This window comes from Anarhichas minor, unplaced genomic scaffold, assembly GCF_050575085.1.
Source record: "Anarhichas minor isolate MPS153535 unplaced genomic scaffold, ASM5057508v1 ptg000007l, whole genome shotgun sequence".
Classification (NCBI taxonomy): domain Eukaryota; kingdom Metazoa; phylum Chordata; class Actinopteri; order Perciformes; family Anarhichadidae; genus Anarhichas; species Anarhichas minor.
Window position 1 is genome coordinate 13,445,672 of NW_027466453.1, and position 15,782 is coordinate 13,461,453.

The 15,782-nt window shown below is 41.2% G+C and overlaps 3 protein-coding genes across 4 annotated transcripts; 1 reads left to right on the forward strand and 2 right to left on the reverse strand.

Moving 5' to 3' along the window:
* Nucleotides 1-142: 142 nt before the first annotated feature.
* Nucleotides 143-3,123, reverse strand: rnps1 (RNA binding protein S1, serine-rich domain). Its single transcript, XM_076085947.1, has 7 exons — nucleotides 2,995-3,123; nucleotides 2,041-2,184; nucleotides 1,748-1,927; nucleotides 1,520-1,625; nucleotides 1,166-1,319; nucleotides 926-1,067; nucleotides 143-609 (listed from the first exon to the last, which is right to left on the reverse strand). Coding segments are annotated over exons 1-7 (834 nt in total). The 5' UTR covers nucleotides 2,997-3,123; the 3' UTR covers nucleotides 143-503.
* Nucleotides 3,075-7,411, forward strand: LOC142944807 (uncharacterized). 2 transcript variants are annotated; one of them, XM_076085943.1, is made up of 4 exons: nucleotides 3,075-3,233; nucleotides 3,860-4,539; nucleotides 4,696-4,809; nucleotides 5,098-7,411. In XM_076085943.1, the coding sequence occupies exons 2-4, from the start codon at nucleotides 3,904-3,906 to the stop codon at nucleotides 6,046-6,048; spliced, it is 1,701 nt and encodes a 566-aa protein (XP_075942058.1). In that variant the 5' UTR covers nucleotides 3,075-3,233; nucleotides 3,860-3,903; the 3' UTR covers nucleotides 6,049-7,411. The 2 variants fall into 2 exon arrangements, with proteins under 2 accessions (XP_075942058.1, XP_075942059.1); XM_076085944.1 differs by having other exon boundaries at nucleotides 3,101-3,189.
* Nucleotides 7,412-8,192: 781 nt separating this feature from the next.
* LOC142944815 (cytochrome P450 2K1-like) lies at nucleotides 8,193-14,033 on the reverse strand. The gene is made up of 9 exons (XM_076085953.1): nucleotides 13,842-14,033; nucleotides 12,367-12,520; nucleotides 11,312-11,467; nucleotides 11,069-11,229; nucleotides 10,730-10,909; nucleotides 10,376-10,517; nucleotides 8,765-8,949; nucleotides 8,470-8,611; nucleotides 8,193-8,392 (listed from the first exon to the last, which is right to left on the reverse strand). Exons 1-9 carry the CDS (start codon nucleotides 14,031-14,033, stop codon nucleotides 8,193-8,195), a joined length of 1,512 nt encoding a protein of 503 aa, XP_075942068.1.
* Between the last annotated feature and the right edge of the window lie 1,749 nt (nucleotides 14,034-15,782).

Sequence of the window (15,782 nt, forward strand, 5' to 3'; positions counted from 1 at the left end):
CAGAAACTCCTTTTTGCCTACAAGAATATTTATACGTAAAGTATACATATCATGGTAGATGTATGAACGCACTCTGGCCTCTAACCAGGATTTAATCCAAAAAGCCAAAATATGACAAGTTATATACTGAACTCACACTCTACATGTTTCAGCAATTTTATTTTTCAAAATGTCTAAAAATTCAGTACATTGTAAAAAGAAGTTACACTTTAAAAGAAATATTTGTCTAACCCAGTGGAGCCAACCTCAGCTTGAAACACAACATATTTAGCGAGACAGCTTTCAGGGTCAACCGAATACCAAATATGAAAAGAAAATACTCCTATTTGCACAAAAAACTAAAAAAACATTTATGCTTTCTACATGCAGGCAGATGTTTATGTTTGCTACAATGCAGAGGATTTTATTTCTTGTAATCCATGAGGTCTGGGAAAGCAGAAACTCCAGCTGATCTGGTGTCAGAATCCAAGCGATCACTTGGTATCAGGAGGCAGGTAACTCGTCTATCTGGAGGAGTTAGAGCTGGAACGAGAACGGTGGCGCCTACGACCAGGAGACCTGGAGCGAGTACGGCGGCGTACTGGGGACCGCCTCCTCGGGGAGCGGGACCTGCAAGGACAGACGAAGAAACTACAATTACCACCTCGCGGTTGTATGCTTTGTACGGGACAGAGCAGATTGTTCTTTTTAAATATGTAAATAAAATTGATTCGACTTTGTTAAGCTCTGTTTTCCTTGTCCCGATGTATGTCTATTGGTGTGTAAGTTCATTGAGAGAAACAAAAAACTGTGAAACAACATGCTCGGCCAATAAAGCTGAAGAATGACCGGCTTAATGGTCTGAACCAAACAACATGAACATATGCTCACATGATATTGTGAAAATCAAGAGTAGGTAGCTACTGATTGAAAATGATAAATGTACCTTCTCCTCATGCGTGGTGGACTGCGACGCCACATGGGTGGTGGCGGGGGCATTCTGCGAGGGGGAGAAGGTCTACGAGGTGGAGGGCGAACTCGTTGAGTCAGCACGGCAGATGCACTGATTTCCTGTCCGTCAATCTGACCTAACAATAACAAAGTTGAAACAGAAAGCTATTCAACACGTATGCCCAGTAGAGTAATGGTGTGAGACAGAGGCACTGAAGGGAACACGTTGGCCTACCTCCATCCATGTGTTTGAGGGCCTTCTGAGCCTCATCGGGAGTCTCAAACTCCACATAAGCATAGCCCCTGGACAGGTGTGGGTGGATCCGGTCCATTGGCATATCGACCATTTTGATTTTTCCATAAGTGGAAAAGATCTCCTGGATGTGGTCCTGTGCAAAAAAAAGACACAATCGGTTTGTCAGAACCATGTTAACAGAAATGATTATTATCTCAAACATTTTTCTTTTTTTACTTTCCATTTTGATTATAAAACACGGTGTTGTTATCTACCCAACATTACATTTCTGAGGTCATAATCTCAAATCATGTTACATCATATATCAACAATCTTAACAGTTTCTCAGCTGACCTTGGTGACATTCCTGGTCAGCCGCCCTAAGTGAACTTTAGTTGGTTTAGGGCTTGGGCTTCTTTTCCTTCGCTCCTTGTCATCTCCCCTCTTCTGTGTTTTGGACCTGATGATTCACAAACAAAACATTTGATTAATTTCATCAGGTCTCTAAACAAGCGGAAAAAAACAAAGACATTAAAGTCTATACATAATGGGTAGCTATCTGCATTAGATATAGTGACTCACGCTGAGCGGGATCGGCGGCGGTTATCATGGCGTCTACGGCTGGGGCTGGGGGAGCCTGAGGAGCCGGAAGATGAGGAGGAACGAGAGCTTGAAGAACCAGAGCGGCTGGATCCAGATGAGCTGGATCCACTTGAGGAACCTGAGCTCGAACCAGAGCTGCTGCTTGAAGTAGAGCTAGATCTTGACATGGTCAAAACATGTTAGGTACAAAAATATACATATTTAAGACACTAAGTAACAGAGAATAACAAACATAAACACTAATAATCGCATCAAGAATGTAGAAAACAAACCTGCTGCTGGTGCCAGTAGATGCACTGCGACGTTTCCTAGCCTTCTCCCGTCCTCTCTCCTTATCTCCTTCCTTGGTACTAGTCTTGTCTTTGCCTCTGTCTTTTGTTTTTTCCTCCTCCTTCCGCTTTGTGGGTGACGGTGCCCTAAAGTCAGAGCTGCTGTTACTTTGAGATCAGAGACATTGTGACTGGTGTAGGGCAGCAACTAATAATTATTTTCATAAATTTGGTCTATTATCAGCAAGTAGTGAAATGTGCATGCCACAATACCCCAGAGCCCAAGTTAGTGTCTTGAAATTGCCGTTTTGTCTGACCAACAGACCCAAAGATATTCAAACTACTATTACACAGAATGGGATCAGCAAAAAGTTTGAGAAGCTGGAACCAACGAGACGTTTTGGGTTGATAAATGACTAACGATTAATCCGTTATCAAAATAGTTGGCCGAACATTTTCTATCGACCGAAATATAGTTTCAAAACTTCACTAAGGATAACAGTTTATTCTACACATGAGCATTATTAATGCTGTAAAGAACGTACAACCAAAAGGACCGTAAAGTCTGTGCAGGTCGTAAGTAACCGTCGCAATATAGCGAGAATGTCCTTACTGGATATTTGCATATTAAAAACTTCGCCGGCTGTAATGTTATTTTATTGAGAGCGCGTGTGTAATGTCATATTAATATAATTATAACTGAAACCTCTTACACTAGTCAACTTTACTGCCAACAAAAGGTAACGTTACTCTCTGACAAAATTCGGCCGCCATTGATTCAACTGACTCCTCAAAACAAGGCGCACACAGCCACGGGGGACTGCTGTTTTATCGATTGCGACACTATTCATAAGTGCACAAACGGTTTAAAAACGTGACACAATATTCCATATATGATACAACATGTAATGGGATTGAAACTAGCTCGATTGTAATCGAATATATGGTTAAACTTACATATTGTTGTTTTTTTCAGTCGAGGTGATTCAACCACTTGCGGCCGGAGAAAACGTCGCTCGGTGATGACGAAAGAGCGGACGTGACGTATCCACCTATGCGCCACTTACAACTCATTTGTTTATTTACCTTCTTGTCGATAACAATGTTAGTTGACTACGTCGTACCTAGGCTGAGATGAAATACTTCATATTGGTACGTGGAATGATTTAATCACCGATCGACCTTCCCCTGACGAGGTGAGCGCTTCACTCTATAACGGCGCCTGTGCTTACGCTAGCTGTTAGCTCGTCTAACGTTAACATTTACGTTTGGTACAGATTCATTTAACGTTACTATACGGCATCGTATAACGTTACCTATCTGCCACCACGGCGACCGTTATTTTTCACCAATCTATGACTAAAGTATAGTTCTGATAACCTGTAACGTTAGCCACCTCGTACTGTTACTGTTTATTTCAGCAAATAATGTCAAAATATGCGGTGACAGAACAAATAAGATCTTTTTTTAAGTTTTTTTTTTTATTTGGATCCGTATTTAGAAATATACGTTTCTTCTTTTACTGGGATACGTTTGTACTGGATAATAACCAAAGTGCTTCTTGATAAAACACGATGCAGTAAGTTTATTGTTACAACAGTTCGAAAACAATATCTTGTTATAACCTATTAAGGATACTAGGAGGAGCTGAGCAAATGTTTTGCGTAATGTTGGAAGCAATTATACTCCTCTGCTTTACTGGTATTTTCATATACAAGAAGAAGTCCACAGCGGCAGCACCTGTTGTTTATTTCCCAGTATTAATCATACACTAAACGTCAGTTACCATCTTTTTTTACTACATGTTTTATGAATCTTCTAGAGATCAACCGCCAAACTCACAGAGTCCCTCTAGCGTGAGAAACTATGGGCCGGCTGGATGATGCCGCCAAACACAAAGTGGTGGAGCTGCGGAGGGCTGGTCTGAGTTTCCGTAAGATCAAAGCTGTGCTGGAGCTGGAGAACATCAAGGTGTCCGCCCAGGCCATCTACCTGTTCCTGAGGGAGTTTCAAGGGCGGCCGCCAGGGAGGGTTAGACCTATGGAGGCTGGAAGCAGCGCATCACCCGCACAGGTGCAGCCTCGAGCCGGGGCAATGCAAGAGAGCTGGAGTAACATTCAAATCCAAAATCTTCTGCGGGAGGCATCTCACCATGCTGGCTTTGTAGCAGCTGCCAATTTTGCCAAACGTACTTCCACAAATCCAGATACTGGAGTAAAGCCATCTGGGTATGGGGAGACTAGTGGAGGCAGCCGGCCAGAACAGCAACACAAGGAAGATAAGGAAGAAAATGACATCCAGATCGTAAGCGTCACCTCCCTTGCACAGAGCAGCCAACCAAGAGTTCCCCCCACGGTAACAACAGCAGAGGCCAGTGCTTTGTCTTCCACACTAACAGTCTCTGGAGTTATGAGGAGGAGAGCTACACCTTCTCCAGCCACCAATTCAATGCTGGCAGCTCGAAAGAGGCTTTTGGACAAGGCGCTGTCACACAGGATGAAGGTACCTACTTGCACATCATTTCTCACATTTGACACAATTTCAAATATTAAGTTTGTAATTCTTGCTTAGCATTGCACAAGACCTGTATAATGCGCGAAATATCAAAGGCATCAAATCATCTGTCAATCTTAACTCGCACACAATGTTTTTCAACAGTTATTCCATCAGGTAGCGCCATCGTTAAGGAGAGATCACTCAAGTGTCCAAAGTGATGATTTGAGAGGCGCAATGCCACAACAACCTGAAACTTATGATCTGACCACTGAAAAGGTGAGGAAAGAGCAAACCTGATCTCCGCCTTTATTGACTTTAACTAAAGTGTGTGCCAGCACTAAGCGATGACAGACTTCAGTCACCTTATGTGACCGGGCCACAGTACATCGTGAGTCCAAAGTTAGGTTTGTATAGTTAATCCTTTACACCAGTTGCTGGCACCGGGTAGTATTGCAGCATATGTCCTCACCTGATTCTGGGAGCCTGAATTTTCATTCAAGATTCATTGTAATGTTATTAAGATTGCATTTCATATTTTTATGATATTTTTGTTATGTTGCACAGACTGCTATGGAAGGTCAATCTGGTGGAGGCAGCACCCCCAGACGTTTCCTTACACAGAGACCTTGTCTGTCTTCCCGTTCCCTTCACCCGATCCCTCGGGTTGGCATTCGTCTTCCTAACCGGTCACCAGCACCTTTACCGTCCTCGGCTCCTGGGGTTGCCGTCATCCGCTTACAGACCCCTGGAGGCCAGGGCACCACTTGTAGTGAGAGGAACCCGAGCCCCCAGCGGGCAGTCCAGGACCCCGGGGGGGGTAGAGGTGGTCTACAGGATCAGATTCAGACCCTGGGATCTGAGGTGCGCAGCTTGGGTCTGGCAGTGAAGATGCTGGTGGAGCAGCAGTGCTGCCTGGAGAGGGAGCAGCTGCAGCAGACACACATTCAGAAGCAGATCCTCATCACTCTACAGACTCTCGCCACCAAACTGGGACGTTGCAGCATCGTTCAACAGCAGCACAACAAAACTCCATCGCCATCTGGTTTGCCAACAGCTTCTGCATCTACCTCCTTCAACCAGGACACCTTCAACTTCAACAGTCAAGGCACGTGCAGCCAAACCGAGCCAAGCTTCAACTCGTTAGAGAGTTTAGAACATGTAGAGGCCTTTAAACTGCCAGGATTGTGCCCTTCGAATATGAATGGGTTTCCACCATGTAGCAATGCTGAGAACCTCCCACTTACTCACACTCCCCCTCGCACACAACCATATGCAGCTGCATACCCACAGCAAAACAGTCAAACACTCATGCAACCCTACACACAATCCTATGTCTCTACATACAACCAGTCACATTGTCAGACTTTCAGAGGGTCCGAGAGTAAAACATCTGATTTCCCAAGAAGCTGTTCAAGGACTCTCCAGGACTGCAGTGCGTCTACCCAGCCAGCGGTGGACTCTAACCTCTCTTCACAGGATCAACAGATCAATATTGTCAAAGTGGAAGGACCTTAGATACCACAGAGTGTTCTGGGACCATAAGGGCTTGGGCATGCTTTTTTTAGAGTCACTTTAAAATACTTTAGACATGTTTTTACAATAAACGTATGCTGTAGCATTTCTTACATTTATTTTATTTCCAAAGTACATTTCAAGGGAATACAAAGAGCAATAGAATGAAATGCTTTAGTAATAATGTGTTTGTGATTTGTCTTTACTATAGGTAATGATTATGAAAGTAGAGCAAATGATTATGTGCAGGCACAATTCACAATTCTTGTATATTTTTGTATCTATTATTTCTGTATCACTAGGACTGGCATTACAAACTGTTAAGTTTCCATCCCTCTATTGTAACTGATAAAAATTGTTATGATCCAAAGCACATTCCCATTTTCAATGTTTAAGGCAGTGTGTGAGAAGTATCTTGTATGCGTGTTGAGCTGAAGCTTACTAATGGTTTAATTCATCTCATGACCTGCACAGGAAGGGTTTAAATGTAAGAGCTGTAGTTTAATCTATAACCCGTTTTCCTCAATTTAGCCACCTATGACCCAGTCTGCCTCCAAAGCCACGGCCAGGATGGCGTATAACTCCTTTGTTATCCTAAATTAACTGACACTGGGCCTGACTCCCGCCACCTGTAAAACCCATAAACACTAAATATGAGGACTTCAAGTTAAGTGTCACCCTTTAACCTGATGCTAAAGGCTGCTAATGCTATGCTGAAGAAGGTCCCAGGACTGGTCTAATGGACCACTGTCAACATGCTTTAGAAGCATTGAGATACATGCAGGTTTACTATTATTCTCTGTGTGTTTGTGTGGTTAATACCAAGTACACTTTAATGTGAACGACATGAGATTAAAGCAGACAGTAGACTGAAGTAACATACAAGGAATGCTGCACATTCCTTCCCGGGCCTCCAAATACCAAATTTATGAAATTATTTTTACATTTTTGTAATGTCTTTCTGTGACATGCCATATCAAGACAGGTTTTTGAAGTACACCCGTATGTCAAATATCTGTCGTGAATCTTCCTGATTACTTGTCCACTCATTCACTCATTCAGTCTGGTTTTCCTTGTCAACAAACAGACCCAGCGACTCCCACCTGTCCTCTAAATTCGACCACCTGTTCTGCTCCACCCACTCACTCACCTCCACATTTTCCTGATTATCTCAGCAGTATATACAGACCCACTTGCACTTATCTTCTGCCAGACTGTCTTTTGCATTGAGCAAAGCACAGCGTTCTTGTCGTTTACCTGCCTGATTTCCTTTTTTTTAAACACAGTTTGCCGTTTACCTGACGGGGTTTTGACCTCTACCTGGTTTTGGATTAAAGATTTTTTTTTGACTTTGCTCTTTACATAACTCTCATGAGTCGTGATTGTGGGTTTCTGCCTCTTCTATGCCAGCCAGCGTTACAATAATTAACTAAAAGGAAAAGCATTGGCCGCACCGTAAAAATGGATTTCAAAGAGATTATACAGAAGCACGAACTTCGGAGACACCAGTTTTTGGAATACATACTAATTGAAACCATAATAAAAGCAAAAATCAACACAACTTAGAACCCACTTCAACCTCCCAAAATAATTAACGACATAATCCAATTCACAAATTTAGATAAATTAATTTCTAAACTTTCTAATGCTCTCAACCTGATAATTCTTTAACAATCCCATCAGCAAGCTGGAACACAGACCAGTAGTGACTACATCACAGCCAACAGCCCTCAGTTGAGGTTAATCAGTCTGCGGAGCAAGTTTGTTTTTTGACCGTTGTGCCAACGCTGTGACAAGTTGAGCACAGAATGTTTCTTGTAACTTTATTTTGTTGAGTAAACCTTTTTACATGGAGCTACTGCCTCTGAAGAATCATTACGTGTCAAGCTTATTGCCAAACACAGACTGTAACAGTAGTGGTAATGTGGACTATCGGACGGAGGGAAGATTGCCGCTACAACAATATAGATTGATAATTAGCACTATAGAGAGAAAAATATGTATTTTGGGGTGAACTGTCACTTTAATTTAAAGATCAAATGTGTTGAATAAGCTGGTTTCAGAGTGGACAGCAGTGTTACCTTTTCAGTGGCATTACAATCTCAAACACTTTCCACTGTGCAAAAGTGTTTGACAATGCTTGAGTACTAATTTTGAAATCCCTCACGACTGACGGCACACAGCTCATGAGGTGTCGGGTTGAGGGTGAAGCCCACAGCCGGAGTCAGATCCAGTTCTTCCTCTGGGACTCCAGGTGGAGGAGTGAAACGAAAGCGCTGAAGGAGGGAGGTGAAGAAGAGGAAGAGCTCCATCTTAGCCAGACTTTCTCCCGGACACGCCCTCTGTCCTGTGAGAGAACAAGCTTCAGATAATCTGAAAAACTTTGATTGGTATTGAAAAGAAGTGTTTGCCGAGCTCGCTAACCTGCAGAGAAGGGCATGAAGGCATCTCTCTTGACAAACTTCCCATCCTTGTCCAAGAAATGGGCAGGACTAAAGGTGCGTGGGCTCTCCCACTCACTTTCATCCCACAGAACAGATGTCAAAAGAGGAAACACAGGGGTCCCCTTGAAGGAGACATTTATTAATGCTTACAATGTTTTAAAGAGCAGTATAAACTACCATCTTTATGCAGCTTTCTAGAATCAAGCATGCAGTTACATAATGTTTCATTACTCTGCGTTAACTGGAAGACTTGTTTTCATCAGTCAGATTCTTACCTTTCTTATGAAATAGCCCTGAAAAGTCACATCTGCGCTGGTGATGTGGGGAACAGCGGTGGGAAGGATATTAGTGAATCTCTGTGTCTCATGGACGACAGCGTCAGAGAAGGGAAGGTTCATCCTGTCCTGTGCCTGAACTTGACGGTTCCCAACCACCCTACTCAGCTCTGCCTGGACCTGGTCTGGAAATGAGAGAAAAAAGAAGTCACAGTGGCTAAAAAACAAAGCAGCAGTAAAACATGTTTTTATCACCAAGTCTGTAGAAAGACTAACATGATTGCTTTTTATAGTCATTTGAGTGAACACACTGCACAAGACATTGCAATTGCTATATCACAGAATTTAGCACAAGCTAGGAAACATTCATCTCAATGCCATTAGTGTCATTTTATGACCAGCTGGTAGAACATTGCACTCATAGTAATAGGTCAACACTAAAGGAATTAAGTAATTTTTCTCTTTTATATCTAAAGTACTTTTGGTGCATACAGTTTCAATGGGGTTCTTTTTCCAGGTGTTATTATTCAAATAGGGATGATACCATGGACAGAACAAATTGAACCTGTCATTTAATCTTTGGTTAGTTGTAGTTTACAAATTACTGTTTGGAAGTAAAAACTAATTCTCCTGGGTTGCAGCAGTCAGGATATGTTAAAGTCAGAGTTAGTCATTTTGAGAAACTAGCAAGAGTAGCAATAGTCTTTTCCAATGAAAGTAGCGAGCAGTACTAGATCCAAAGGTGCTAAATCTAGCAAGACAGCAGCCGAGTTGACAACACTGACAGCCCGTCCCGTCGGGCCTTCCTCCAAAGCCAAAGAGCAGTGACAGAAGTCGTGCTCCAGGAGACGCTCCTCGCCATCAAAGCATGGTTTTCTCCTCACAGGCTTCAATTTTGCTCACGTGAGCAGAGATGTTCTGCATGGAGTGACGTGAAAGGAGTAATTAGTGTTTGTGGCTGTTTGAGTTGCACACGCGTGACCTCTACACACGTGCATGGATCTCATTTGTGCTTGTGGATTTTGACATTGATCTGCCTTCATACCATTGGCCAAAAATTATCATAAGGAACGTAAACAACAAACATGGCTATCGTTACTCACAGCTGTCAAGCTAGCAGCTTGTGGAAGACTCCAGTGAGGAGCAATGAATGCACGAGCAGAATACGAGCAGGCAGGCAGGAATTTAAGCAGGTAGAATTAAATGATTGGTCGGGCTTATTACAGTCCTGTGACAGTCACAGATACCAGATTTTATTTATCAAAGCATTTGATTCATTGATTCCTGTCAGAATGTAATGAACAAAATGAAAACTGCACACATGGTGCAGACACAATGGTATATCAAGGTAACTGGATTTTATTAGAACATACAGAACAAATACAACATGAAAATTGTATTTACTAGTCATAGGCTCCCAATGGCCCCAAAAAATTGGACTCATTGGAAATCCAACCCATTGACCTTTGCAGCATGTTGTTCCATCTGTTCTCTCCCTCTTTCCTGTCAATCATTGACTGCATCAAATTAAGGTAACATTTTTATATTTTAACTTCTACTACTATGTTACGTACCCCAGTTGATTGCAACAGGTCTCAGCATATTACTTACCTTGTATTTGAGGATATTTGGCCATGAGCAACAGAGCCCATCTCAGTGTAGTTCCTGTCGTATCGGTACCAGCCGCAAAGAGGTTGCTAACAGTTGACACAAGGTTCTCCATGTTGTAGAATGACTCCGTAATCCCTAAATTCTTAACAGATGAAAGATTAAATGTGTTAAAACTTCATTTTAAAAGGCGTTCTTGCCATTTTTCATCCTCCAGCTATTGGCCGTTTTCATAGAATTAGAATGGTGGTGATGTTTTATGGATTGATGTTAATCATCAATTAAGTCGTTAAAAAAAATGAATGAATAATTATAGATTCAAACCTTGTATTATGATATCACACTTGATTTTAATACCTCTATTTTCTGTTTGTGTGCCAGAAACGAGTCCACAAATCCTCTGCACATCTGAGCATTCAAAGTTTCTTGTAAACGTCCGATCAGCTGCTTTATTTGTTTTTTGTTTTCAGCAACATTCTTCCTGAGACGCATCCTGTTGCTCACGAATTGAAATATCCACGGGTAAATATTGTACAACTGTTGTTGAATAGAGAACAAAACAATTCAACATGTTATTATCTATACAACACGAAGGCACAATAAAAAGGTCAATATGCATGACATGAGTCTGTAATTCTCACTATAACCCACAAAAGGTAAATCTTGTAGTTTATTTAATGAAAGACAAAGTGGTACCTGTATTGAAGGAGAGCCTGAAAGTCGAATGTTGTCATTGGCTCGGTCTACCATACATGTAAACTCTGCATCACTGTAATCAAATCTGCTGCCATAGACAATTGAACAGATGATGTTGGAAACTGCATAGTTTATTGACTGGGTAGCACTGAAGGGTTTACCTAAAACAAACAAAAAATAAATGAGCAAAACAACAATATAAAATCCTTATGAAGACACGATACAATACAGGAGAAGAGTTACCTTCATGTCTTTCGAACACTTCGTTCAGATATTGAATCTCCTCAATGATTTTCTCCTCTGCCGCTTTTTTGCCCATCCCAAAGTCTCTCAGGTTGCTCAGAGCAAAACGCCTCATTTCTTTCCATGATTCCCCATTGGCAAATAAGATTCCTTTACCTAAAGTGAAATGAAGTACACATCTTTTTCTCAAATGTTATTTGAACTTTTTGAAATCGGATTACATCATTACAGCACCATGGATGTAGCGATGGAAAAATAAGTCGGTTGGTCTACTACTTTTGTCCAGACAGATACCTCTAGAACTATTGGATGAATTGCTATGCAATCTGGTACATTCATCGTTCCTAGAGGATGAATCCCCCAAATCCCTGACTTCTGTAATGATGAATTGCTTTCAGAGGCTTGTCAAAGACTTAATCAACTTCTAACTATGCAAAAAGCCTGTCAGTGTCTCAACCACCTCGTATGCATGACGGACTTCAGGCTGCTCCTCAAGGTGCTGCTTCCTACACCTGCACCATGAAGACTGTCCTGACAGGCAGAACCACTGCCTGGTTCAGGAATAGCCCCAAGAGGGACTACCTGGCCTGAAGACCATCAGATGTCAACTTACCTCAATCCCCCCCAACAAGAGAATGTTCTCCCTGCTGCCGCTGCCTGAAGGCCACAAAGGATTAGGAGTTTCTTCCTCGGGGTCAATAGTTATCCGAATCAGTGACCAAGGCTGGCTAATGCAATCACCCAGGCTACCACACTTTGTTGTCTTTGCACACATTACCAAGGCTAATCACAACAACAATGCCCTTTAACAGTATGAACTCATTTTACATTCTAAACTACACAACATTTGCATTGCGGAGCAATTGAAACAGCGCCACCCATGGAAGAAGCTTTTAGCTCAAAGCACAACTGTGCCTTATGCAGCAGCTATTATGACTGTAGACTGAGAGCTGTGTGATGTTAACATTGTCATTGGATCAAATGTATGCGTCAGATGAACTTATACTGTGAGTGGTTATCACTAAAATCCGCTGCTTTGTACTTACTATGTAAACCACTTAAGTCATTGCCTAATGGACTGACTTGTCTCTCTCCAAACTCCACAGCATAGTTGACCAGTGCCTGCTTCACGGTCTTGTATCCTGCCAGAATCACCACTTTCTGGGGTCCGAAATACACAGTGAACACTGATCCATAGTTCTTGGAAAGCTATGAAACAGAAAAAGCAGTGATCATTACAACTTATCCCACATCACAGTAAAGCTATAACCTCTATCACAAATTGCAAACAGGCATATAAATACCATTTGATTGAAACAATGCAACCACCTGTATGTGTAGCTGTTAACGTTTTGTTGTTCTGTTGTTTCTGTTTCTATTTTGTATTGTAATTGAGATTCCTTCATATGCTGCAGAACAGGAACATGCTGTAAACCAGTTTCAACTGAGTCGGGACAGTTTAACTGCTTAGCTATTCTTCTTTTAATCTTTTCCGATATGATAATATTTATAATGATAATAAGCTGCAGTAAAGTGGTTGAAACATCTTGTATCCTACAGTACAGCTATCCATCACTCATAAAATCAAAAATCCCATTATCAATTCCATTTTTCTATATCATACATGATCTCACAATAGTTTGTAATTGATTCCCAAAAAAGATTGATCTAGTACAATCAAATAGCTGAGAGGACCACTCTATATTTTTGAATGGTCATGCTTTTAGGTAGGGATGCACCGATCTAACTTTTTCAGTCCCGATACCAATAGTGATAAGTGCGCTTTGGTTAATGGCCGATACCGAGTACTGATCCGATACTAGTGTTTATTTGATAAGCTGTATGCCTCACTGTGTGGATGTGATGATCAGAGTACGACTCAAGCGCAGAGAACAGACCAGAGAGTGGAATTTGCAAAAAAATCAATGTTTTACCGATGCTCAGTTCAAAACAAAGCAGAACAGGCATCCAGCGGAATTAACACGCATACAAAAATGGTCAAAAAACAAAAAGCCTAACAACTACTAACTATATATAAACAGGAGCACAAAAACAGATTTCAGGAATGAAAGGAATAGTTACACAGGAAAAGCTCAACTATGGAAATGACAGACAATCTGGCAACTGGTAGGTGAACAGCTGGGGTTTAAGTACAGGGGAGGTCTGATGAGCAAAAGGAACACAGGTGCGGAACAAAACATAACAAATAAATATAGAGATATAAATGTGCAGAATTGTTATTTAATAAAATAATGGTATCCGATACCTGATCAGCCAATTGTCACCAATACCTGATCCAGTATCGGTGCATCGCTACTATTAGATGGATGAAAGTCCTATTTGCAAATCTTATAATAAATCAGCAGTTACTGTTAAAAAATATCTGCTTTAATCAGATTCATATAGGAATGTCTGTCTGAATTATACCATTTTTATTTATGTTGAAATGGTATCAAAAACATTAAAATAACAGGTGATTCCACACTTTGAACAGCAGTGTGTATACCGTGTACAATTTAGTATCACTTACCTCAAACAGCGTGCTGTGGAGTGACTTAAGATTCAGCTGCAGCAAATTGCCAAACACAGGCAGTGGTCTGGGTCCTGGAGGCTCCTTTCTCTGATGGTCAAAGTTTGGGAAAAATACATACAAGACGAGGAGGATCCCAACAGTGCCCAGTAGAATGGTTGTACTGGGGGACTGCAGAAAAAGGCTTTCCATGACAGCCAGTAAGCCACACTTTCAACAAAGTCAGAGACAATATTTTTGTGTTTTATGTTGTGTGAGTATTAGAGTGAAGCTCTGTCCTAATTTGACTTGGAACTGTATACGTACCCCAAGCTTCCTCCTCTACACATTTGTCCTTTAGTTAATGTACAACTGTTAAGTTGAGTGCATCACAGAGTCCAAAGGTTTGTTGACAGAATACATTTTACTATACATTTACCTAAAGCTGGCAAAGCGCTGAAGGAGGGAGGTTAATTCAATTAAATTTTTTTTGTATAGCCCAAAATCACAAATTAGCCTCAGAGGGCTTTACAATATGTACACATTTGACATCCTCTTGTCCCAGGACCCTCACAACAGAACAGGAAAAAGTCCCCCAAAAAAAACCTTTAACAGGGAGAAAAGAGGAAGAAACCTTAGGGAGAGCAACAGAGGAGGATGGGAGCTCTGGCTCAGGAGATGTGGCAAAAACACCACCATTATGTTATGGCCGAAATGAGGAGAAGAGACGTAGTAGTTGGAACAGCAGAGACCGTTTATTCTTGTGTCCACAAAGACATGTTTAGAATGAATCCAAAGCATCAAGGTTTATACATATGACTTTTATACTGTAGTCCCAAACCTCACCAATCACATCTTATTGACTGGACCAATACAAACCACATCTGATCCTCTCATTAGAAGTAGTATTGACAGACCAAATCAAAGTTTAAAAGCAGTTTTAATATATTTCCATTTATTAAATCCATAGAATTACTACTTTGTTTCATCAGAAAACATTGAAGAATAGTGTGTGTCCAGTATTTTTAGATTAGTTCTCTAGAATTTAAAATAAACACATGGACCAAAAATAATAAAGAAATTATATATAAGTGTACATTTAAATTTTAGATGCAGGCTAAATGCGGTATCAGCTATATGACGAGGAAGGTCTAAATGTATTCATAGTGTGCTAATACATGTGATTTTCAACACCTTCCTGCATTATAAGAAAGTAAACCCATGACACATTACAACAAAACCAAGTAAATCATTTGTGAAAATAATCAACAGTGACCTGGAAGCAGGAATGTAAAGGCGGTTGAGGCCATCTCATTCTAAAGAAAAGTCCATCAACATTTGATCTAAGGTAAAATAGCCATTATAGCAGACAACCCTCAAAATAAAGGTTAATTTGAATAGTTTGAACAGCTGTGTGTGTCTCACACACACAGTATTTCACCAAATTAGTTTTCCATAATTTACTCTCCAAATACAACATACTGTGGAGGGACTTAATATTCAGCAAGTTACCAAACAGCGACAGCATTCTTCCTGATTATCCTTTGGTTAATCTAGAATTGTTACAACGATCCTAACACCCAGTCTGAAGGTCTGTAAAACAGAACATAACACACTGAGCATACTGTTGAGAAGTACAAAGCCCCAACTCCTCAAATATCGACAGTTGCTCATTGTCTCTCAGCATCTGATGCACCAGACGTTCTACTAACTTCAATGTAAAAACCCACCTGTGTCATTAGACAGTCGGAGCAACTGCGTAATATAGAGAGCCAGATAGTCCGCAAAGATGGATGGGTCAAAAAAAACACAGGTGCGAAACCAACAGTAAATTGTGTCACCACAGTTGTTAGTCACTAGTAACATAAGTCCTGAGTCACTCGGTATTGACATGAATCGTTAAGTTAACGTCGACGACATGCTTACCTATTGAAGTGGTTTTGTTGCCCAAACCTAACTCTG